Source organism: Augochlora pura, chromosome 4, assembly GCF_028453695.1.
Source record: "Augochlora pura isolate Apur16 chromosome 4, APUR_v2.2.1, whole genome shotgun sequence".
Taxonomy (NCBI): Eukaryota; Metazoa; Arthropoda; class Insecta; order Hymenoptera; family Halictidae; genus Augochlora; species Augochlora pura.
This window is the reverse complement of record NC_135775.1, coordinates 2,890,314-2,910,880: the sequence shown is the minus strand read 5'-3', so window position 1 is coordinate 2,910,880 and position 20,567 is coordinate 2,890,314. Positions and strand designations below refer to the sequence as shown.

Here is a 20,567-nt window from a genome sequence, read left to right as displayed (position 1 = left end):
GTAATGACACAAATGTTGGAAAGAGCCTATAGTAATCGTTTCGCGCGTGCGACATCGATTTCAGCGATTTAGAAAATTGAATTTCTCAGAGACAGAAATTTTTTTTTAAAAAATTTTTTTACACGATTCACCTGTTGTTTAGCGGAACACGAAAAACGCGTTGGACAACATAATTTCTCTCCTTTCTTGAACCTTACGCCAAACAACGAAACGGAGGGCCGACGAGTCGGCGCGAGCCGAAAAAAAGAAAAACCTCGCTAAACAATTTTTTTGCTTCAAAAAAGCATGTCTCTCTCTCGAAAACAAATGAACTTTTGCGTGTGAGTAGCAGCTCCGAGACGACGTCCTACCGATTTCTTCCATTTTTCGCATGCTTCGAGGAAAGCGATAATATTATGCGCGGGAGCCGCGTGTGCTGCGACAATCCCGGTAACAGTAGTAACTAGACAATAAAGATCCCTGAATACATATAATACAATAATATATAATAATATATATTCTCCTACGCTCTCTGTGTGGCACGCGCGAATAACATTTCCCATTTTTTGTCCGCACAATCATTTCAACAATCGATTAAATTTTCTTCTCTCTCTCTCTCTCTCTCTCTCTCTCTATCCTTCGCTCACATTTCCACTCTCTTTGCCAAGAGATCCCGGCGACCAGGCCAGGTATACGTTTCCAGAAACAATTTTTCTTTTCTTTCACGCCAACGCAACGCTTATCATTCTTCGAGCGTGGAACAAATAAAACAAAGTACCAGCATGGCCCGACATGGAGAACGATCCAGTCATTCTTTCGCTTACTGTCTTCTTATCTTTTTACATTGTTTACTGGCCAGCCCAGCTCTTGTTTCGCGTTAACTTGGTTCGATTTGTACAACGGCGCATACTAAATTCATCCCTCCCTCTCTCTCTCGCTCGCTCGCTCGCTCGCTCGCACGCTCTTTCTCTCCCTCTCTCTCACTCTCACTCTCTCGCACTGAACTAGAACTATGGATGCTCAATGCAACAGTATTACACGCACATCGGTAGGTTTCGTTTTCTATTTTACATTTCGCATCGGTCGACACGGATTCGATGGTATTAAAACGTGCAGCTTTTTTGTTACTCTACTATACAAAACGACGTACTCTTCTCTCGTCGACGATTTATGAAAAATATAAGAGTGACCGTCTTCTCTCTTCTTCTTTTTATTTTTCCTCGGTCCCCCCCGAAAATTGACAGACCCCCCAACACCGCCGGAGAAAAGACGTTGCTAAAACAACTGCAGCCAGCGCGTCGAATCTTTTTTGATTGAACTCTGGTAGTCATTTTTGGTAATACGATGCTAACTATATGTAACGTCAAACACCCACAGTCAGTTACGTTCGTTTCTTTCCTCTCCTTTTCTGCGATAATTAGCTGCCGTAAAAGATCCATCGACCAAATTCGATGACCCGCGGACACGCGCGGTAGCGAGCACTTTTTCAAGTAAAATATTTGAGCTATTCAAATATACGTTTTTTTTTTATACATCTTAAAAGCCATGGTCGCGGAACATCGACCGCGATAACGCTTGCCCGAGGTCATCGGAATTGGCGATACCTCCTACTCCGTATATAATTATCCTTCCCTCTCGCTTTGATTTCTACGACCACCGGGCGCGTCGGTGTGTCCTCTCCGCGCACAAAATGTACATACATTTCTTTTGTTCCTATACTTTTTTGTTTGCTCTGTTTATTTGGTAGGTTGCTCTGCCCGGATCCGGACAGACTTTTTTTTCGTTTATAGAACTATAAACTAAAGCGAGAACCTCAGGGGATAAAGCGTCTCGCGCGTCTTGTACTAGGTACCGTACCCTATCCTGAAATAACATCAAGTTTTAGTTTTCTCCGTACCTGTAAAAGGGGTACTCGAAAAGGAAAGTTTGGTTACTTCGACGAAAAGAGCGTGTGCCTGCCTACATCCCTAAAACACGAACTCTCCTTTTGTCTCTCTCTCCCTCCCTCGAGTTTTCAACGATTGCTGGGTAATTCACCGGCCGAAAAAACCCGATTCCTGCACTGTGAAAAATAAAGCCCTTTTTTTTATCTATTTTTATCTCTTGCTCTGCTTGTCCGTGAGTCCTTCTTGTGAACGAAAAACAAATAGAACCGCACACACGCACAGTTTCCCCTCTGTCTCCTCTCTCCGTCACTCTCACTCTCCCTCTCTCTCTCTCTCTCTCTCTTTCTCTCTTTCTCTCTCTCTCCCTTTCTCTCTATCTCCCTTTCTCTCGCTCTCTATCTCACTATCGGCTCACTGACACTCCCAGAGATACCTAGGAACCTGCTCTATCATGCTCATTGCCACAGTGTCATAAGTGGAACGCCGACACCGTTCGTCGTCAAACGGAGTACAGTTCTGTGCAGAGTCCTTCAGGTTTGTATTTGTTGGTTTTGAAAAGCGATTTCCGTCGTTGACACGCTTCATCGGTAGTAAGCTGCCTCCAGCATCTCCGCGAACAACTTGTTCATCGGTACCTTGCCCGTTCGGTAGACGTTCGACCAGAATCTACGAACGATACCGTCCATCTGCCTAAGACTAGGCAACACTAGGAACATGTTTTGGGTGGCTCGCAACGCCTGTCCAGGTCGCACCGTTGCTACGCAATCCGATAACGAGTTCAGTATTGCGTCACGGAAACGATAAAGCGCCTGCGGTTCATCGGACCTCGCATCACTGTTCGCCAGTATCAATGCTTTCAACATGTAATACTCTTCCCTGGTCAGGCCTAGCCGCTGAAGCCTCTCCACGATCTGAATGCACTGAACAAACAGAAGAAAATTACATCCTCGTAGATTCGGTAGGGGTGTTCTGGTCAGCTCCGGAACATAATTGTCCAACCGTACACATTGCAGAGATTTTGGGGAACATAGGGGTCCCAGGTTGCGGTGAAGTTTATCCACTTTGTTTTCAATCTAACTTCAAATCCCAGGGTGAGAACCGAATGAAACTTTGAAAACGGACTTGAATGCCAATTATGGTTCGGGAAACTAGTATATAACGATGCAACAGTGTAGTTTCTAAGTTAAATTGAACATTTGAAAATGCTACTTACGTGCGTGTAAAGCTCCGTACAGTGACACTCGCGCGCGAGCCGCTCGTCCAGGGTGAAATCCTGGGCGAACCTTAATCTACCGTTGTTCGGCATACTCCTCCATGCCAGACTGAACGTCAAGATCTCAGCCCACGTGCTTTGCAACAATCGCATCTGATCGTTCAGAGCCAACATAGTGAATCCGGGGATTTGCTTCGCCCAACCTTGCGATCATTAGCACCGTATTAATTAAGAATTATTCGAGTCTTATTTTGCAGCTTGGACATACCTTTAGAAAATGTCCTCACTTACCGATTATCCCAACCAATTCTCGATCGTACAGGTCCGACAGTTGTCCTAGGATCCTCTGATCCGTATCGAGAGTATGGGAGAGATTAGAGACTTGCAGCATGTCAGGTTCGCAAGCAGCCAATGCTTCCAGCATTTTATTATCTGGCAATAGATAAAACCGTTTATCGTTTCAGTCTCGCCACGTTTTCAGAGGAATACGAGACACGCGTTTAAACCGAGAAATATTTCTGCCGCGATCAACGAGAACCGCGCGCTTCGACCATCCATTAACACAAATTGAGAGAAGCCGTTAGCTTACTTATTATTTCGTTAGAAGCTCCTGTCCCTACGTTTGCTAGAAACAACAAAATTGTCCAGATTTAATCACTCTGGCCGTGGCTGACGGTGCATTCTACACAGATCTACTAATATTAACTCTCGCCATACAGTGCCGGGGTCTAGTTCGACCCTGACGTTATGTATATTAGGATAAGCGTATAAATTAAACGATTAGCAATGCAAAAATGAATAATATCTATCTATCCTTGAGACACCGTTTCAAAACGGTCACAGAAGCAAAGGATCATCAGCACTGTCTTCTTCAGGGCTGCATCAGTATTGCGAGGGTTAAAAGCAATGTACTTCACGAAAACAGGATTCAAAGAGGATCACCTTCCAATGGAGCCGTCTTCACCGGCGTGTAGGGATCGGTGGATCTTCTATATTTTTGCCTCCCTCCTCGAACACGGTCGAGCCGAACCCCTTCCTTCAGCATGCCCTGTCGAAGGCACTTCTGAAACCTGCACGCCTGACACGCTTTCCTCCGGCGCTTGTTTATCTCACACTCGCCGTTCGCCGGACACGTATACTCGATATTACCTGTGAAATTACTCGCTATTTTATCGTAATATACATGGTCCTTGCCCAGGTAGCACCAATGCATCATTCGTAAGAAGCTCCAAATCGTCTTGCCGTCGAACAAACACTTTTTGACAAACAAACGGAGTGGTCTATTTACTCGTTTCGTTTTATTCTACGTAGCTTGGTCACTTAGACGAAACGAGTTTTCGTGCAAGCCTCCAAGCGATATGTTCGACAAGCCTTGAGACCGGAACGCGTTGCATAGAACGCAGCAGTGTTAAGGGCAGCTCGAGGTCCCGAGGAATTATTATCAATCGAGTGGTGCTACCTGGAAAACGGTTCAAAAGAGAATATTTATAAGTACGAAGAAACTCTTCTTACCTTGTATAGTTCTTTTAAAAAAGGCTTTGCACGCTTCACAGGAAGCGACCCCATAATGGAACCCACTAGCCACGTCCCCGCACACCAAGCAAAGCCTTCTGGGTATCATGCCCTCCTCTTTGATGCCTTCCTAAAACCAGACAGATTTTTCTTTCGTAAAACTGACGAACGACGGAACAACAATTACAACGTAGAGAATTTCGACGTCGTACCTCGGGTGTACCCAGGGGCTGCGTCGTCGACGAACAGTGATGCATCTCTGGACTTTCGGGACTACCCCCGCCGCCCACGTAATCCGTCGACACCTCGATCTTGCTGCAGATCACCTAAAATCACGGCGAAGGTGTTACTCGTTACAACGACAAGGTAAAGTTTCGTCGATCCTGCTATCGGACACCGTCGATTAGGCGACGCCAAGCGAAACCGATCGTCCTTTCGTTTGGCATTACCGATACACCACGTGTACCAGCGTACTATGACGAGCTAGCATTATCGATCCCCGAGTTTCGTGGACAAGTGTAACCCCGTTGCAGAAAATAATACCTGTTGTGCAGGCGCATGTAAGAATTGAGGTATTTCTTCGTAACCATAGACACTATTTATTAACAATAAATATATATGTGCAATATAATTACGGAGGAGGGTTGTTTAATCTATTCGAAAGTTTCCCGGTTCCTAAATCCATCAACAATACCTCTTGATGTTGAAGAGTGGTGGTCGGCGAGCAGACCTGGTAGTTTTGGATAGGCGTCGTGGGATTCTCGACTTCTTGCTTGATGTTCGCCATGGTCCGGCTGTTGCCGACCATGCTCTCGGTACCCGCGCCAGACATCATACAGACCTGCAAAGAAGGAAACTTCGTTAGAAAAATGTCTCCCCGGCCTCGCGACAGACGGAGGTATGCGGCGGTGCCTCCTCAGACAGGAAACGCGCTAGTCTAGCCGGATTCGCGACGTTCCCCCAAAAACCGAGGACACGCGGGGTCCCCGTCCGTCCGCTTTGCAGTCGGCTGCAGTTTTTTTCCCCTCGCCGCTATTTTTAAGCGCGACCAACGCCGCAAGCATTTTTAGAATCGACTTCAGAAAACACTCGTCCCGCCCGGTATGCGCTATCGATGTTCTCGGAAACATGGAACCGCGGCCGAAACAATTGCGAAAGCGCAACACCACCTTTTACTTTCTACGAGCAGGCCATTTTTTTGCTCTCTCGCCTCGCACGCGAGAGATCGATCGACAGGCTACTCGGACGAACGCTGTTTGAATAGTGGGAAAAGTGAAACCGTCCGAGACGGGCTGTTCGTCAAACGAAATTTCCTATTAATTGGTGGGAAGACGATGACTCATACCCGAACTACGTGTTTCGCCGTGATCGTCCGCGAACTTCTTGGGGAACGCGATTTTTTAAAATTTGTAATTTGTCTGAACGGCGATATGACATCGACTAAGACTAGCGATGAACATTTTAAATAGTAGTCATCAATATTTAATTCTTAGTTAAAATGTCTTATCTACCAATTCAGTTTTCAGGATATTTGAAAATATTTGGAACTGTAAAAGAAAAAAATCAATCCTAGCAACAGTCTTATGAATATTTAAAAAATCCTTTTGCCATTTCATTGCCATAACCGCAGACCTTCCTACGAAATAAAAGCGATCTCCATCCAACGAACGCAAATCAAATAGAAATATCTTTATTTTTCTAAAGCCTGTATCGTGTTGAAAAATAATACACAAATGCTCTCAACTTCTCTCGTGTGAAATTTCACCTACTCGTTATTTAACAAACGCATAATATCCGCAATCTCCTCATAACATGCTGATAAATCTGCGATCTGTCCATAAATTTCCCGCAACGAAATCGATTTTTGCGGCTGCTAACGGAACCCCTAAATATTCCCCCTTCTCTCTTCAATATCAGTTCGTATTTTCATCGAGCGTATAGCCGGCCGGCCGGCGATTATTTTCGCCGAGATAATTCGGCAAAATCGCATCGATTCGGAGGCTGAAATCGAGGGATTCCTGGAACGAACGGTAGGTAGGGCGAACAAAGTAACGGTGAAAGGATTGCGTAAGCATGTCTCCCCCGTCCTGCCCCCCGGCCACGGTGTCGTATATTAAATGTACGCCGAGAAGGAGGATGAGCTGGGGGATGAGGAGGAGGATGAGGTGGAGAACGTGGAGGAGAATGAACAGAGGGAGAAGGCGGTGAGGAGAACGAAGGAGGAGGCGAGGACCAGGAGGGAAGAGGAAGAAGAGCGCGGCGCTGAGTATCTGGTTAGCCTTGAACCTGACTTTTCTGCGGGATGCAGTTGCGATCGTTTACGAGTAATACGAAAGGGAGAACGACGGGAGAGATTTATGCGGCGCGGAACTGCGAGAAGCTAGAAGGGATTGAGAGTAACCGCGAGAGAGGAGCTGCGAGAGGAGAGAATCTCGCGCCTCGCAGCCGGCGTCTGACTGTTATCGCGCGTCCCGGTACCCCCCCCCCCCCCCCACCGACCGTTTGCGAAACGATATCTCGGCCGAGAACGCGCGCGCGAGCGCGAGCGCACGCCTGTAATTTTAATTCCCGGTGAATCGCGGCGCGACCACTCACCGAGGGGAATAACGGCGAAAGCCTCCTCGAGCGAGGAGGCGAACCACACGCGTTATCGATTTTATTAGACTTCGCGTTTCGTCTCGTCTCGTCTCGCCACCTCTCTCCGGCCCTCCTCTCCTCCCGACTGGCCTCGTCACGTTAAACGCGCCTCCTCGTTACGATGTAGAGCGGCTGGAAAAAATGTCTGCGACTTTTTTCGCCAAAAATTTCACGCGACTTCTGCGAGCCTTCGCGCTCCACGAAACGGGGAAAGAGAGGAAGCGGAGCCGAACGCGTCGAGAGACACAAGTGTTTCTTCGTTTCTCGCAGGAGGAGAGCCGAGGAGTCGGTGGGTCTATGGGACCCCCTCTCGGCGGTCAATGTTGAAACAGCTGGCTCGTTTCAAGCCAGAATCTCCGAAAGTTCGTACCTTCTCGAATTTCAAACGTCGGACATGTGTTGACGTTTGCTCGCCTTGGATATAATTATGTAAGGCGATCGATACGTCGCCGAGACGTGCAATCAACAATTTCGCGAGTTCGAGTAGTCCTAGGGCGGGATGCTTGTTTCTGATCAGTAGACAGTACATTTTATAAATTTATAAGAAAAGAAGAGTTTAATAATACCGTTACAGTATTAACTTATTGTTAAAATCGTTGAAAGAAATAATTTATTTTTATCGAATTTTCGTTTCTTAAGATAGCTTGGAAAACGTCTATTTCGAATAAAAATCCACTGCCTACTGATTTATTTAATACTCTATATAGTTTGTACACAGGAATGTGTTAGAAATTACTCAGGAGACTCGGCGAGAGGCTGAGGAATTTAAAGACACCTGTTAAGGCAACAAAAATCCGATGCTCCTTTTTGAACTTGTTATACAGAGTTTCTCGCATTCTACATCTAAAAATGACTTAAAACAGATGAATAACATTTTGTCATTTGATGTTTCCTTCCTGAGAAAATGGAGTCTAAAAATTCGTCAAGCCACAGCTACCAGATGTCAGAGAACTCGTCGAATCTTTAGACTTTATGGGAATAATCAAGTATATCAAAAGAATACGCATATTAATAAAGTCAAAGTAAACCGGTTGTCTACTGCAATATTTCTTTTGACTCAGTATTCAAACGAAGCATGACTATGCCACGCGACCACCACGAGAACGGATTAAAAATCTAGTATTCCATTGAATGCCATGTCAAGAGCGAGCGAAGGCCGCAAGGTGGCAAGGAGGAAGAACGTTGCAGCCAGGAAACGAGAGAAAACTAAAAAAGGCAATGATATCGAGAAGCACGTCTGGTCGACCTCGAACTTGACTAGTCGCGCTCGCAGCTCCCACGTCCCGGCCTAATGAAATTAAAAACTGACTGGAGCGCGCGCCGGCGTTAATATGGAGATACCAACGGTCTCGGAGCATGACCGAGAAAATAGCGTAAGAACACGAGAATGTCCTTGGTTCTCGAATAGCGAAACCATTTTGCCGAGCTTTTCGCGAAATCTATCGAGCTCTCCAGTTTAAACAATTAACCGAAAGCGCGTGTATTCTACGGGAACATTCTGGAGAGGCTATTACGACGACTTTGCGTAGCAAGGATTCGAACGTGAGCCGCTTCGTCCTCTGGAATGTTTTTAAACACGACCGTGCTCCGAGGGTTAAAAAACGACGCCGGTCCGTTTTCCCGGCCGCGGTAGACAATGGCGGCCGGGTGGGCCAACACGGTCATCGTTACAGCCAGAAAAGAAAAACAAGAGTCCGAAACGGCGAAGAAAGGAGAGGATTGCGTAACCGGGACGCCTCTCGATCCGACGGCTCTCCTTTTTCCCGTCCCGTTCCCTTGTCCCTAACCCGTTCTACTGGCGTTCGATTGAGCGGTTACCGAAACCCAGACGGAAGGAACGGCCGTGAAATGGAAAAAGAAAGAGGAACGTATCGCGCGCCTTGCTATCTGGCTAGCCTTGAACTTGACTTTTCTGCTAGCTAAAGCAGGAGAGAGACAGAGAAAAATAGAGACGGAGAGAGACAGAGAGACTAAAAGAGAGAGAGAGAGAGGGAATGAACGAGCATATGTGCTGGAGAGAGAGAAAGAGAAGCAGCGTTCGCGAAGGCCGCAGAACCGCGCGCCAACACAATTTTAGCCCCCGAACTCCGACGGAAACAGCCGACTGCCGCGACCTTGGGTTCCCTCTCCCTTCTCGTGCCTTGCCGCCATCTTGCTCCGTTTCTCACTAGCCGTCGCTGTCGCGCGCAACGTTCGCCCTCCCCTCTAGCCACAGCAGACACAAGCTGTCCCCGTCCATCCCTCTCCTCTCTCTCTCTCTCTCTCTATCTCTTTTATTATTTCTTTCTCGGTCTCGCGTTCTCTTTGCTTCTCTCTCTCCGTTCGTCTTCTTTCGTTTCAGCTTCCTCGTGTTCGGTTACTCCGTATCGTGACGGTGCTTGGCTGGCTCCTTGCACAGCTTTTGACAGTCCCCGCACGAGGAACTGTAGCGTGAATCCTGAGGGACCAACCGCGGCCATGGTGCCGAAGAATTTCGCCCGGTTTCTCTCTCCGCTCGCTTCGTTGTAGGCTCCTCTTAATTTATCCTTTCGTCGCTTCCTCGCACCTCCGTGAACGCTCGTTTTCCTAAGGATCCTTTGTCCTTTACCGAATTAGCCCGCGGTGTAGCCACCGTTTTACGAGCACGAGGCAAAGCATCTACAGGGAAAATAGGTTCTCGATAGAAAATTTCATTTTTATTTCGACGAAATAAATCAATCCACGCTTCTCTTTCTCTCCAATATATTTCATGGAATAGACTCGCCGAACCACGTTTCGAGGGTTATTTATACCACGGAAACGTAAAAATTGGCACCGTTACCAAAACAGCTGTCGAATACTTTTTTAGTATGCCAGTGCACGCCATGCGAACGGTCGGATTTTGACTCCCGTTGTCGCCAACGAATGCACGTCGAATTACGAACAAACCGGGTGGGTTTATCGATCGGCGGGTGAACTTTGTTTGAAAGAGGGGTGGTCGAACATCGATTGGGGTTCGTCGGTGAATATTGAACTTGATCCCGTATCTACTTGGTAGCCCCGGTGGTACCTTGAAAGTTCCGCGGAACCGTTTACTGTATTATTTAGCAGCACGCGAGCGACCTCTGCTTGCGATTCGTCTGCGAATCAAGGCCGCCGCGCTCTTTCAAATCGAGTTTTCGCGATGGGTTTCGCGCTCGCGCGCTCGCCACCGAAAAAAAAGCGCGTGTGCCCGCGATCGGCTGTCCGTTTTTAGAGGAGGCCGTGACCCAAATATCGATCGCAACCCGTAATTTTAGTTTCGCCGCGATAACGCCGCTTAATTGCCGATAAGAACGATTGCACTTATTATTTCACCGATCGACAGGAAGTGAACCGCCGACGCGGGCGTTGCGAGCTTGCGGAAACCGGTCGAACGGCGTGTTCGATTCCGACGTGTATCGACGCGGAACGTCGAGGGATATTTCTTTTGTTGGAGACACATCGAAAAGGAAGTGTCGCGGGGCGTTTCGTAAGCGTCGTTATCGTTTATCAACGTGTCTTCTGACCCCTGATGAAGCTTGCAGCGCTCGCGAAACGGTGGGATACTTCGGCCGAGAAGATCTCGAAAAAACTCGCAACTAGAATCCTTGGTACAATAATATCTCTCGCATCGTTTCTTAGTTTCGAAACAAAGCTGAACAACTTGCGAAGACTAGATACAATTATTTGCTACGCTTTCAAGGTGTCCAGTTTTGTTTACAAGTTGAAGGTCAACTGGGGGAATTTACCATACATCCTTCGTGGAAATAAATTAGAACGTATGAAGAATATTCTATAGGAGTCCGCGAAAATGTCCGCGGGCGAATTTATCTATCAGAGTTCGACGGCTGTCGATCCGTTAAACAAACAGTCGTCGGCGTTCCGTCGCCGAGAGAATCGGGGAACGGAAATGCAGTTCTCGCGCGACGGAAGCCCGCGGATTCCCGTCGCGCGACATCGAAAAATCTCAAGGTGTGCGCCGACGAGACCCGTCCAACCTCTTTTTAAAACAGGTCGATTATGTAAGCAAGAAAAAAAAAGTCTCCGGTAGTGGTGAGTCAAAGTAAAAGAAACGGTCAACTCGGCGCGCTCGCCTCCTCCCGCACCGCCTCGCCTCGTTCCGTTTCGTTTCAACCGGTGGCTCTCCCCTCGCGATCGAGCGGGTCTTTGTTGGAAATTGGACTCGTTTCTCTTTCTCTCGGTCTCCGTTGGCCGGCCCGTCCACGATGAAAAAACAAACCCGACATCGATCGGTCCATGTTCAAGTAAACCGTGGAAGAACGCTCCGTCCCGTCGCGACGTAACCGGTGTCGCGTACATGCACAACGTGTGTAATCACCCAAGGAACGGAACACGTCCGTGATCGAAATCGCCAGCGAATCGACCCGTCCAGCACTTTTAACCCTCCCGCGGCGATGGACGAGCCGGTCGCGACCCGGTTTACTAATTATTTCTAAATTTATAATTTCGTAGACTCTTCTGTAGCCGTCTAGACATTGTCTGCCGAATCTTAAAAATCGGCTTGTTCGAACATGTATATATGTATATATAAATATGTTGCGATAAAAATTGTGGTCTAAATTTAGACAGCGGATTGCGTGATCAGCGAGCGTGCTAAGAGAAATTGAAGAGCGTGGTCTCGGGGCGAAGGATGAAACTTTTTGATCGGCGGCGCGACTGAATTTCAGGCCGGCCGATACTTTCGCTGATTCTGGCTCCGCGTTACGCAACCGCGGGCCCGATAACGAGCGAGTGGCAACGCGAAATCAAAGACCGGCATCGAGAACCGAACACCGACATCGTCGTATTTTCTCGGCCGTTACGACGCGGTGTTTACTTCCTTCGCGGATTGATTCGCGATAAAACACGGGGGGAGACGAGCTGGTTTACTGCGGCACGCACACCGGGGGCCACGCACACCGGCAACAAGTTCGTGGCGGCCGGTCGCGGCTCTGAATTATCGCAATGATCGCGATGCTGAAATATTACACGGCCGCGCGTAGGCGGTAACAAAATTAGAAGTTCAGGGAACGGAATCGATTCCCCGAGGATGAAGACCCTGGGTCGCGGTCAAGGCCGGACCAGCTTCGGTAACAAGTATGTTCGCCTGTTTTTTTTTACCGCGGGTATATCCAATAAAAAACGAGAGTCGGTACGGTAACGCCCTGACCATCGGCCAAGTAATTCGCGTCATCGGTTTCGCTGCTTTCTTCCTGCCTTGTTCCAAACGTGTCCACTTCGAGGAGGATACTACATAAATAATGCTAAGTTGATCGCGTCTTCGTAACTCGGCCAATAACGATTCGGGAGATTTTTAGAAGTTGCCCGAATATTTCAACGAGCAACTGTACAGGAGATTTCGTCCGACAGCCGTCGGCCGAGATGAAACGTTACGGGAATATTTGGTCAGAGAATTTCTCTTTTCCTTTCCCCGTGTGGGAATATTTACGACCGATTCCGAAACGGTATTCTCGCGGCTCGCAGCACCGCCTGGGTACAAAGGAAGCCGCACGTGAGAGATTATTGCTCGTTTCGTGCATTGTCCAAGGTTAGGGCCGGTCCGACACACTCGGATGACGTCACCGACGTGTCTCGCGGCCTCAAACTTCGCCTCCCACCGCCGTCGGACTCCCGAAATCTCAGGCGATCGTCCATCGGACGTTCTCGCGAAACCAGAGATCGCGAACGGCGGCTTTCAACCAATCGACGACACAATTCGTTCGCGCCACAGCCCATCGTCGTTCGATAAGACACCCGAACGACACGGTCAATTGCTCCGCCATTCGACAACGAATTAGGACCATCCACCAAAATTTGCTCTCGGTTTCCTTTCTCCAGCCGACGGTGCGAAGGAGTGCCGAAGAAACGCAACGAGAACACCCTTCGCGGCTGATAATGATTCGATGTCCCAAGTTCCTTCGTGGAAATCTTGGTCGAAACGTTTTTTTTTCGAAGAAGAGCTAATGCGCTTTCTTATCTTATTTACCAGAAAATACGCCGCTTTCACGGTGCCATAATGTCCCTATATAAATTACGTCATTCGTGTGTGCGACTATAATTAGGTAAATCGCTGCAGATCATTCTTATTCAGGGTTAAGTGTGCTCGCATGGGCGTCGATGAAGCTGGAGTTGTATTAACTAGATTTAACGGTGCTGTTTAATTTAACAGTCATGATGACTAGGACCAAAACCTTATCGCAAAGCTTATAGAACTATGATCTTCAAGAGTGCATTCTTTTCGACTTTAATAAAGTTACATGGAAGATGATCTTAAGCCTCTGCGTCCTCGCATTTTGCCAGAAACTTTCTATTGTGATCCCGCCCTAAAGTTCCCACGGTCTTGCGGCGGCCTGATCAATTTTCGTACACTTTCAACGACTAGGATCGCAGGAGCTCGGCCAGTTGGGTCGCTACACAGTATCTTTAGACTTCAGACCTTTTTCGACTTCTTCCACCTCGCTGCTTCCCCTAACTTTCCCCGTAACAGCGTACAGTACCGAAATACTTGTAAAGAAGTAAAAGCTTAGATAAAACGCCGGGCAAAAAGCGGCCGGTTCGACGAAAGCGAGCCCCGCGCGCGCGCGCGGATCTTTTAAGACAGTTTGATCCTGCTTGGTCGTTGTTCGTGCCGCTCCGGGTACCCTAAAACTTCGGTAATGAATTCTTCTCGAGCGAAGCCGCATTCCACGCGGAAAGAACTGCGGCCGGTCGTCGCAGGACGACAATCTCCGTAGAACGTAGGAGAAGCGGAGGCATCTCGCGTGGCCGGGATATTTGCAAACGGCACGGCCGAAAGGATACACACGGCCGTTCCCCGCCGGTTAAAATAGCACGAAAGTGAAGCGCGTTCGTCGCGAAAATAAATCCATCTCCGCCATCGCGAATGGGAATCCATAAAGGCACCCAAGTGTCCGCCGGTTGAACGGAGGTCGAGCCTTCGACTCCGAGCGATTTGAAAGCTTCTGTCTAACTCAAGGTAAGTCAAAAGGGTCCGAAAATATCGGCTGACGCATCCGCGCGACGGATATTCTCCTTCCTTCTTCTTTTTTTTCTTTCTTTCTTTCTTTCGTTTTCGTGTTCATCAGCTTTCTCGGCGGTCGACTCTCCTCGCCTCGCCTCTCCCCGACGATGGCGGAGAATACGGCACGCCGGAATCCGGCATTTTATTTCCGTTGCAGTGTCAAAGCTGCCCGTCCCCCGTCCGTCTAGTTCCATTTCCATGTTTCTTGCTGTGCCGTGCGCGAAATCTCGCCCTCGGATACCGGGAACAACCGTCCTCGACAATTTCGAAAGCGTTGCGACGGTCATTGATCGCGCGCGAATCTACCTATAATTTATTATATTTTACTTATTAAATACTCGTAATTTATGGACGTCGATTCGCGTGGAAATCAACCTTTAAACGATCCGCGCAACGGTTTAGTGGTAATTGTAATTGCTCGTTTAATAATTTTGAAAAATTACGCGCGGTTCTTCCGTGCCCCTGTGTCGCGCAACGTGACATTGACATCGGACGGGTTTCAAGAGCATGCACAATAACGGTCCGCACGGTGCACTCTGATGCACGCGCCGCTAAAACATTCGAGATTCAGCCGTTCCTGTGCCGAGGAGGACCTACGCACGTGGAATTGTGTAAGAGCAGTGTCGCGTGGGTGTAGGTGCGTGTCAAAGAGCTTTAACGCGCTCAACCGGCCAGACACCATGCACGCAAGTTATGGCATACGTCGTTACACGATTCTCGTTCGTTCGTGCACGAACAGCTAATGAATACCCATTATTATACCACTTCAAAAAGCCTCGGCGTATTATAGAAAAATCCCTTTTCGCATAATTTCAACGTTTTTCATGGTTAAATCACGGCTGAACAAAATAATGATAATAAATAATATAATAGTAATAATAATAATAGAAAATAGGTTTTGGTTCAACGTTTTCGTTTACGCTTTTGTTACAAAAAAAGTGGAGTAACTTAGTCCCACTTTGAAAACGTTAATTTTAAAAACTGTTTCTAATTTGGATTTTGTTGTGTCGCGTAGCCTGATTTATGCTAACTGCAATCGATCTTTCAGAGAATCCTGGGACACCCTGTATAACGAAGTTATTTTCCGTCGGCTGGATCTCCAAAGAGAAAGCAACGAATAGTCTCCGCCGCTAAATTGTTAACATAGCTTTCCGTCGTCGACACGTGCAAAAGTCAATTGTCGCGGGACTATCGTAATTATTATAAACGGGGCCTGGATAATCGTCTTCGCGGCCGTTACGCATTCATTAAACGGAATCTTAATCAACGCGAGCCGCGCGCCGCTATAGTTCCGTGCGGACGTGACGCGTGTGCAATGTGTAACCAGCGCGTTAAATTAAAAAAATAAAGAATGCGTTTCCGAATGAAAAATTCTCGCATTTAAAAAGGCGAATATGTTCGACCGTTTCCGAACTTATATTTATATATAAATCGCAATAAACGGCGATATATTCGAGGAACGTTGTTTGGTACGAGGAACACGCTTAGGGAAAAAAGGTGTTTCTAAAAGTTTCGTCGACTCGACTCGTCCGTTTAGGTAACTGACAGTCATCAAAACAAACAAGTTTTTCATCTCCCGTATTCGCATTCTACCATGGTCGTTAAATACTTCAGCTTCTGACGAATAACTCACAATTTCAGAACGTAATTTAAGCATGTACGGAATACATTCGCATCCGTTACACGTTCGATGAATCGATTTTCCTTGTTCGCGCTTATCCGGCGGTCTTAATTGTTTACAACTACTTTTTTTCGAATATTTTCGGAATAATTCGTATAAAATATTTCCTCCATTAGTCCTTGACCGGTATACGATGTTCTCTTCCAAGATTATGTGGACAATTTAAAATAGTCTGCTAACACGTTGACTACCCAGCAATTGTGTTAACTGCATCGATTATGCTGCATGTAGTTACGTTTTACCGTAGTATACAAGCGCGTTTGATTATTTCTGTTCACCTTCGGTTGTGTCGGGTTCCGTGCGGTGACGAACGTGTCCCAAACGGTTCGCGGATTAAAAACGAGCAGGTTTGGAAAAACGATCGACGAGCCGCAGGACAAGTTACCTAACAGACACACGTCGTCGTAACACGTTAGAACCGAAGTTGCCGCTAAAGCCGAGCGACGGCACACGAGCAACGATAATACATGCGTGTTCCGACGTAAGCGAAAAACAACCGATCCCGAACAAGTCCCGTACAGGTGCATTCAAATCAGCTCGAACAATCGTAACTCTGTCGAGTTAAGAATACCGAGGAGTCGAAAGAATTTTATAAAATTATTTCGAAATGCTTGCAAAAGTAATCAAAGTTATCGATGACCTTTTGTTCTTTACCTAAACTGATTTCGAGACCATAGAAATTGTTGATAAATTTTTAAAAAGAAATGTCCAATAAATAAAATGTTTAATACAGCTGATCTTAATTCTACCTCGTTGAAACTAACCGAAGGAATGAAAATCGATCGGACGGCAACTTTTTTAAAATATATGTTCGCGTAAAACAACGTCTTTTGCATAAAAAAGGAGACGCTGAAACAATAGTTAATGTAACTTCGTTAAACTTTGGCGATGCGCGCGTGTCGCAGAACGGATACGTTGTATTCGATAAAATATTTAAGCAGCAAAACCGTGCTGGCAAAGCGAGCCTGTCGAAGTCGTTCTATGTAATATTTCGTTCATGACCCAGAATAAACAGCTCCGAAAACAAACCTGTGGACACGTTTCGTTTCGCATCGAAGGACAAAGCCGTGCAAAACAAAACCTGTCCTCTTCTTTTTTTAATCAGAGAAAAGAACGAATTAACGAATTTTCGGCGGATCGGGCAGACGATTTCCGCTGGAAATGGTAACGATCCCGAGGGAAATTCGATGAGCATCGGTGTCACGGTGTACGACGGCGGCACGGGAACGCGCGCGCAGCACGTAAACAAAGCCACGAGATCGAACGGGAAGAGAGAGGTTATGTGGCGACTGGGCACTTACCACATCGTACATCCAAGCATCCATGGCATCTGTCGTTTCGTTTCTCAATGGCACGGAACGGGACACACTGTCGCCTCGTTTCTCTTGCACGTCTTTTTTTTCGCCACGACGGGAACCGCGGACGATACACGAAAACTCCGAAAACTCTTTGAAAATGACCGAGCGGAACGCGGATGGGCACGCGCGCGCGCGCACTCGTATGCACGTACACACCACCTCCTGGCACGACGACACGACGTTCACAGTGCGACGAGCCGTACGCGACTGACGGCCGATACGCCGTGGATACGGTAATACGCGAGGCGAGGCGAGCCGATCTTAACATTGACTGCCGCGAATCCGCGAAACGCGCCTTTACTACACTAATTACCTCATCGCAGGTAAGTACGGGGGAAACCAACGGTGGTTAAAAACACGGGGGTGCTTGGCGAATATCCTCCGTAATTTCAACAGAGTACACTAATAAATCCTAAAAGGCAGAAACTAGACATTAAGCGTCAATCCCGTGATATTTCGAAATCCTGCTGTACGTTACACTAATTGTAACGGCTCGTAAGCTGTGGTTACTCCATAAATGGAGCACACTGTGAACCATACTAAACTATTAACACTAAGCCTTCCACCGCCGGTCATATAACCGGTTTTGTATATTTTATTTCGTAATTATTGATAATTACGTCAAATACATTCTATCTTGTAATTCTTTTAAGTCAACACTTTAGGGCTTGGTAGGTTTAGTGTTAAAAATATTTCTTGATAGATTCACGAGTCTTTTTCATTTCCAACTTCTTATGTACCTACTGTGACATATATTCTTTTATTTGATGTAAAATACAAGTCCCTGTTCTATCGAGATTGAAACAACTATATTATCGTTATAAAGCGAAAACGTACAGCGATTCGCCGCACTGTTGAAACCGTGGACAGCTAAATCATTGGTCACACCAGTCTGAGCACAGCTGTTACCATTTTGTACAGGTAAAAAGTATCGTCGCAATCATCGAACATTAACACTGGAGTCAGGGCGTCGAGACAACATGAGGCGTCTCGTAGCTTTCCCTTTCCCTATGTCCTTTTTCAAGCCATATTAATTAACCGCGATAATCAAGTATGCCCACGTAAGTTCGTAAGAAAGCGCGGAGCAAGAATCGGACGGAGTCACGAAGGAACCGAATTTTCAAAGGGAGAGTTGCTGTGAATCGATCGAGCTGGAAAACCTTTCCCTTTCCCTTTCAGCTCGAACTCGACTGTCCGGCGGCCGGGTTCGCGTTGATACGTTACTGGCGTTATGCGTGCTACGTGTATATCAGGACGGCAGCGGCTATGTGGGTGTGAGACGGGGGCGGTGGCTGTGCTGGTGAGGCGGAGGAGGCGGCGGCGGCAGAGTCACTGGAGGCGGCGGCTAGTCGGCTGACGGCAGGGGGGTGGTGCGGTGGGGTGAGGGGCGCGCGGGCGGGGGGAGGGCTGGTGGCCTTGAACTTGACTGCCGCAGTTTTTGCACACAGCCGCCGCACGCCCAAAACAGCCCACCGGCGTAGACACTGAAACTTTTCGTCGGTGGGGAGAGAGCGCCGCCGCGGATCCGCGGAATCGGGCAGTTCTGAAGATAATTAGAATGATTCATCGCTACAATTGAAACGTCTTCTAATCAACAATCAAGGAAACATGTCATCGATAACTTTGTGCTGGAACGAAACTCCTTCATTCACGAACCACGCTCGTTTCTTTGCAACAACGATTTCAAGTTTCATACAGTTGCCGCGAACTAATTATTGAAGTGTTCGAAACGTTAACGAGCAAGGGAAGTTTCTACGGAAATCCGACCACTGAAAATTTGTCAACGAAAACTGGAGATTCTATAAATATCTGCAAGCTCCTTGTCATTGCTAATTCGGTACCGCGTAAGAAATAGTTGTGAACAACGGGCAAGGCCGATGGAATCATTAAAAAATCAAGATCTTCGAAAGCCGACGGATTCGTTGCGACGATTAAATTTGTTCGTATTGTTAAGGAGGACTCGGAGATATACAGACGGAAGAGTTATTTAATCGAAAGTTATTACCGAACTATAGCTACGGCGCTAAGCGGAAAATCAAACAGTCTATTTGATTAGTCTAATCGAATGTCTGCGAGGCTCCTGCTAGCGTCGGATGTTAGAAGAAATACGGAAATTTTGCGCGGATCGTGTATTGACGACCGAGCTATGGAAAACTCTGACGAGAGAATTGTGAAGGGCCGGAACGATTGTCGAGAAGAACGAAAAGCAACAGGCTCTACTGATGACGAAATTATTTGACGATTTGAAAAGCGAGCGTGGAATCGAGCGAAACGCGTTTCCCACAAATTCAGTACACGAGCGTGTACTCAGTGCACCACAGCATACACCATCGCGATCGCACCTATTGTCCGACGAATGTTTTCGAATGGATTATCCATTGCGGGAGTCATTACGCAACTCTGTGTTGCGTATTTTCGACATTTCCTGATACATTCGATACGGGAAACGATCAGATCGATCGCATATGATATTTGCATGAGATAACGAGCGACTTTATCAATTTCTTTAAATAATTTGTTCTATCCGCACGAAGCGAGTCTCCTTATGACACTGAAATGACCAGTGAAATTACAACTACAGTCGATGCGGATAAATTAAAAACTAAATGGATCGATATTCCTATCCGTGTCTTGTGCAAGGTGCGCGAAAGTTTGTCGTGTTTCGTTAAGGAAGCTTTCATATATCGTAGTCACAACTAATGTTAAAATAAAGCATACGTATCGGAACGGAATCATTGGAGATTCATTTAAATAAATTGTACGTTTATAAACCATGTAAAACTATTATAGATGCCAGTTTTTATACTTATATCGTTAGTACATTTATTGGATGAGTATTGCGGTTGCATTTCGATCAACTCGCAATAAAATTTGATTTAAGTTAATATTTACAGTAAAATTTGTGTATTTTATTTTAAGAAATTTGATAATATAAATTTTTGTTATTTTTCATATTTCGAGCTTATGTAATCATTCGTACGTCGAGTATATTTTAATTGATTATGCTCCATCGAATGTTATTCTCCAAAATGGAAAGTTAGATTGTCGGTAATAGGGGAATTCGTAGTTACATCGGTCGGTATAGTCGTAAGTAATTGCAATAATATTAAATTCGTTTAAGCATGAGCTTAAATAACCGAAGAACACATAGAACACAGCCACGCGAATATTATCAATATTGCTGACTTTCAAGTTGGTGCAATCAAGTGGATAATATTGACGATAACGTGAAAATATGTGGCACACTTGTGCTGTTACAAAAAAACGTTAAAATTGATGACAGGAAGTATTCTTTCGTAAA

General features: G+C 46.6%; 1 protein-coding gene across 4 annotated transcripts; it reads right to left on the bottom strand.

Annotated features, from left to right (window-relative positions):
- Window positions 1–606: 606 nt before the first annotated feature.
- Err (estrogen-related receptor) lies at window positions 607–17,672 on the bottom strand. Of its 4 annotated transcripts, none has more exons than XM_078179583.1 (9): window positions 17,210–17,672; window positions 5,285–5,431; window positions 4,803–4,916; window positions 4,591–4,720; window positions 4,021–4,242; window positions 3,668–3,703; window positions 3,370–3,510; window positions 3,079–3,281; window positions 607–2,785 (listed from the first exon to the last, which is right to left on the bottom strand). In XM_078179583.1, exons 1-9 carry the CDS (start codon window positions 17,231–17,233, stop codon window positions 2,447–2,449), a joined length of 1,356 nt encoding a protein of 451 aa, XP_078035709.1. In that variant the 5' UTR covers window positions 17,234–17,672; the 3' UTR covers window positions 607–2,446. The 4 variants fall into 4 exon arrangements, with proteins under 4 accessions (XP_078035709.1, XP_078035710.1, XP_078035711.1 ...); XM_078179584.1 differs by having other exon boundaries at window positions 4,021–4,227; window positions 17,210–17,666; XM_078179585.1 differs by lacking the exon at window positions 3,668–3,703 and having other exon boundaries at window positions 17,210–17,669.
- Window positions 17,673–20,567: the final 2,895 nt, after the last annotated feature.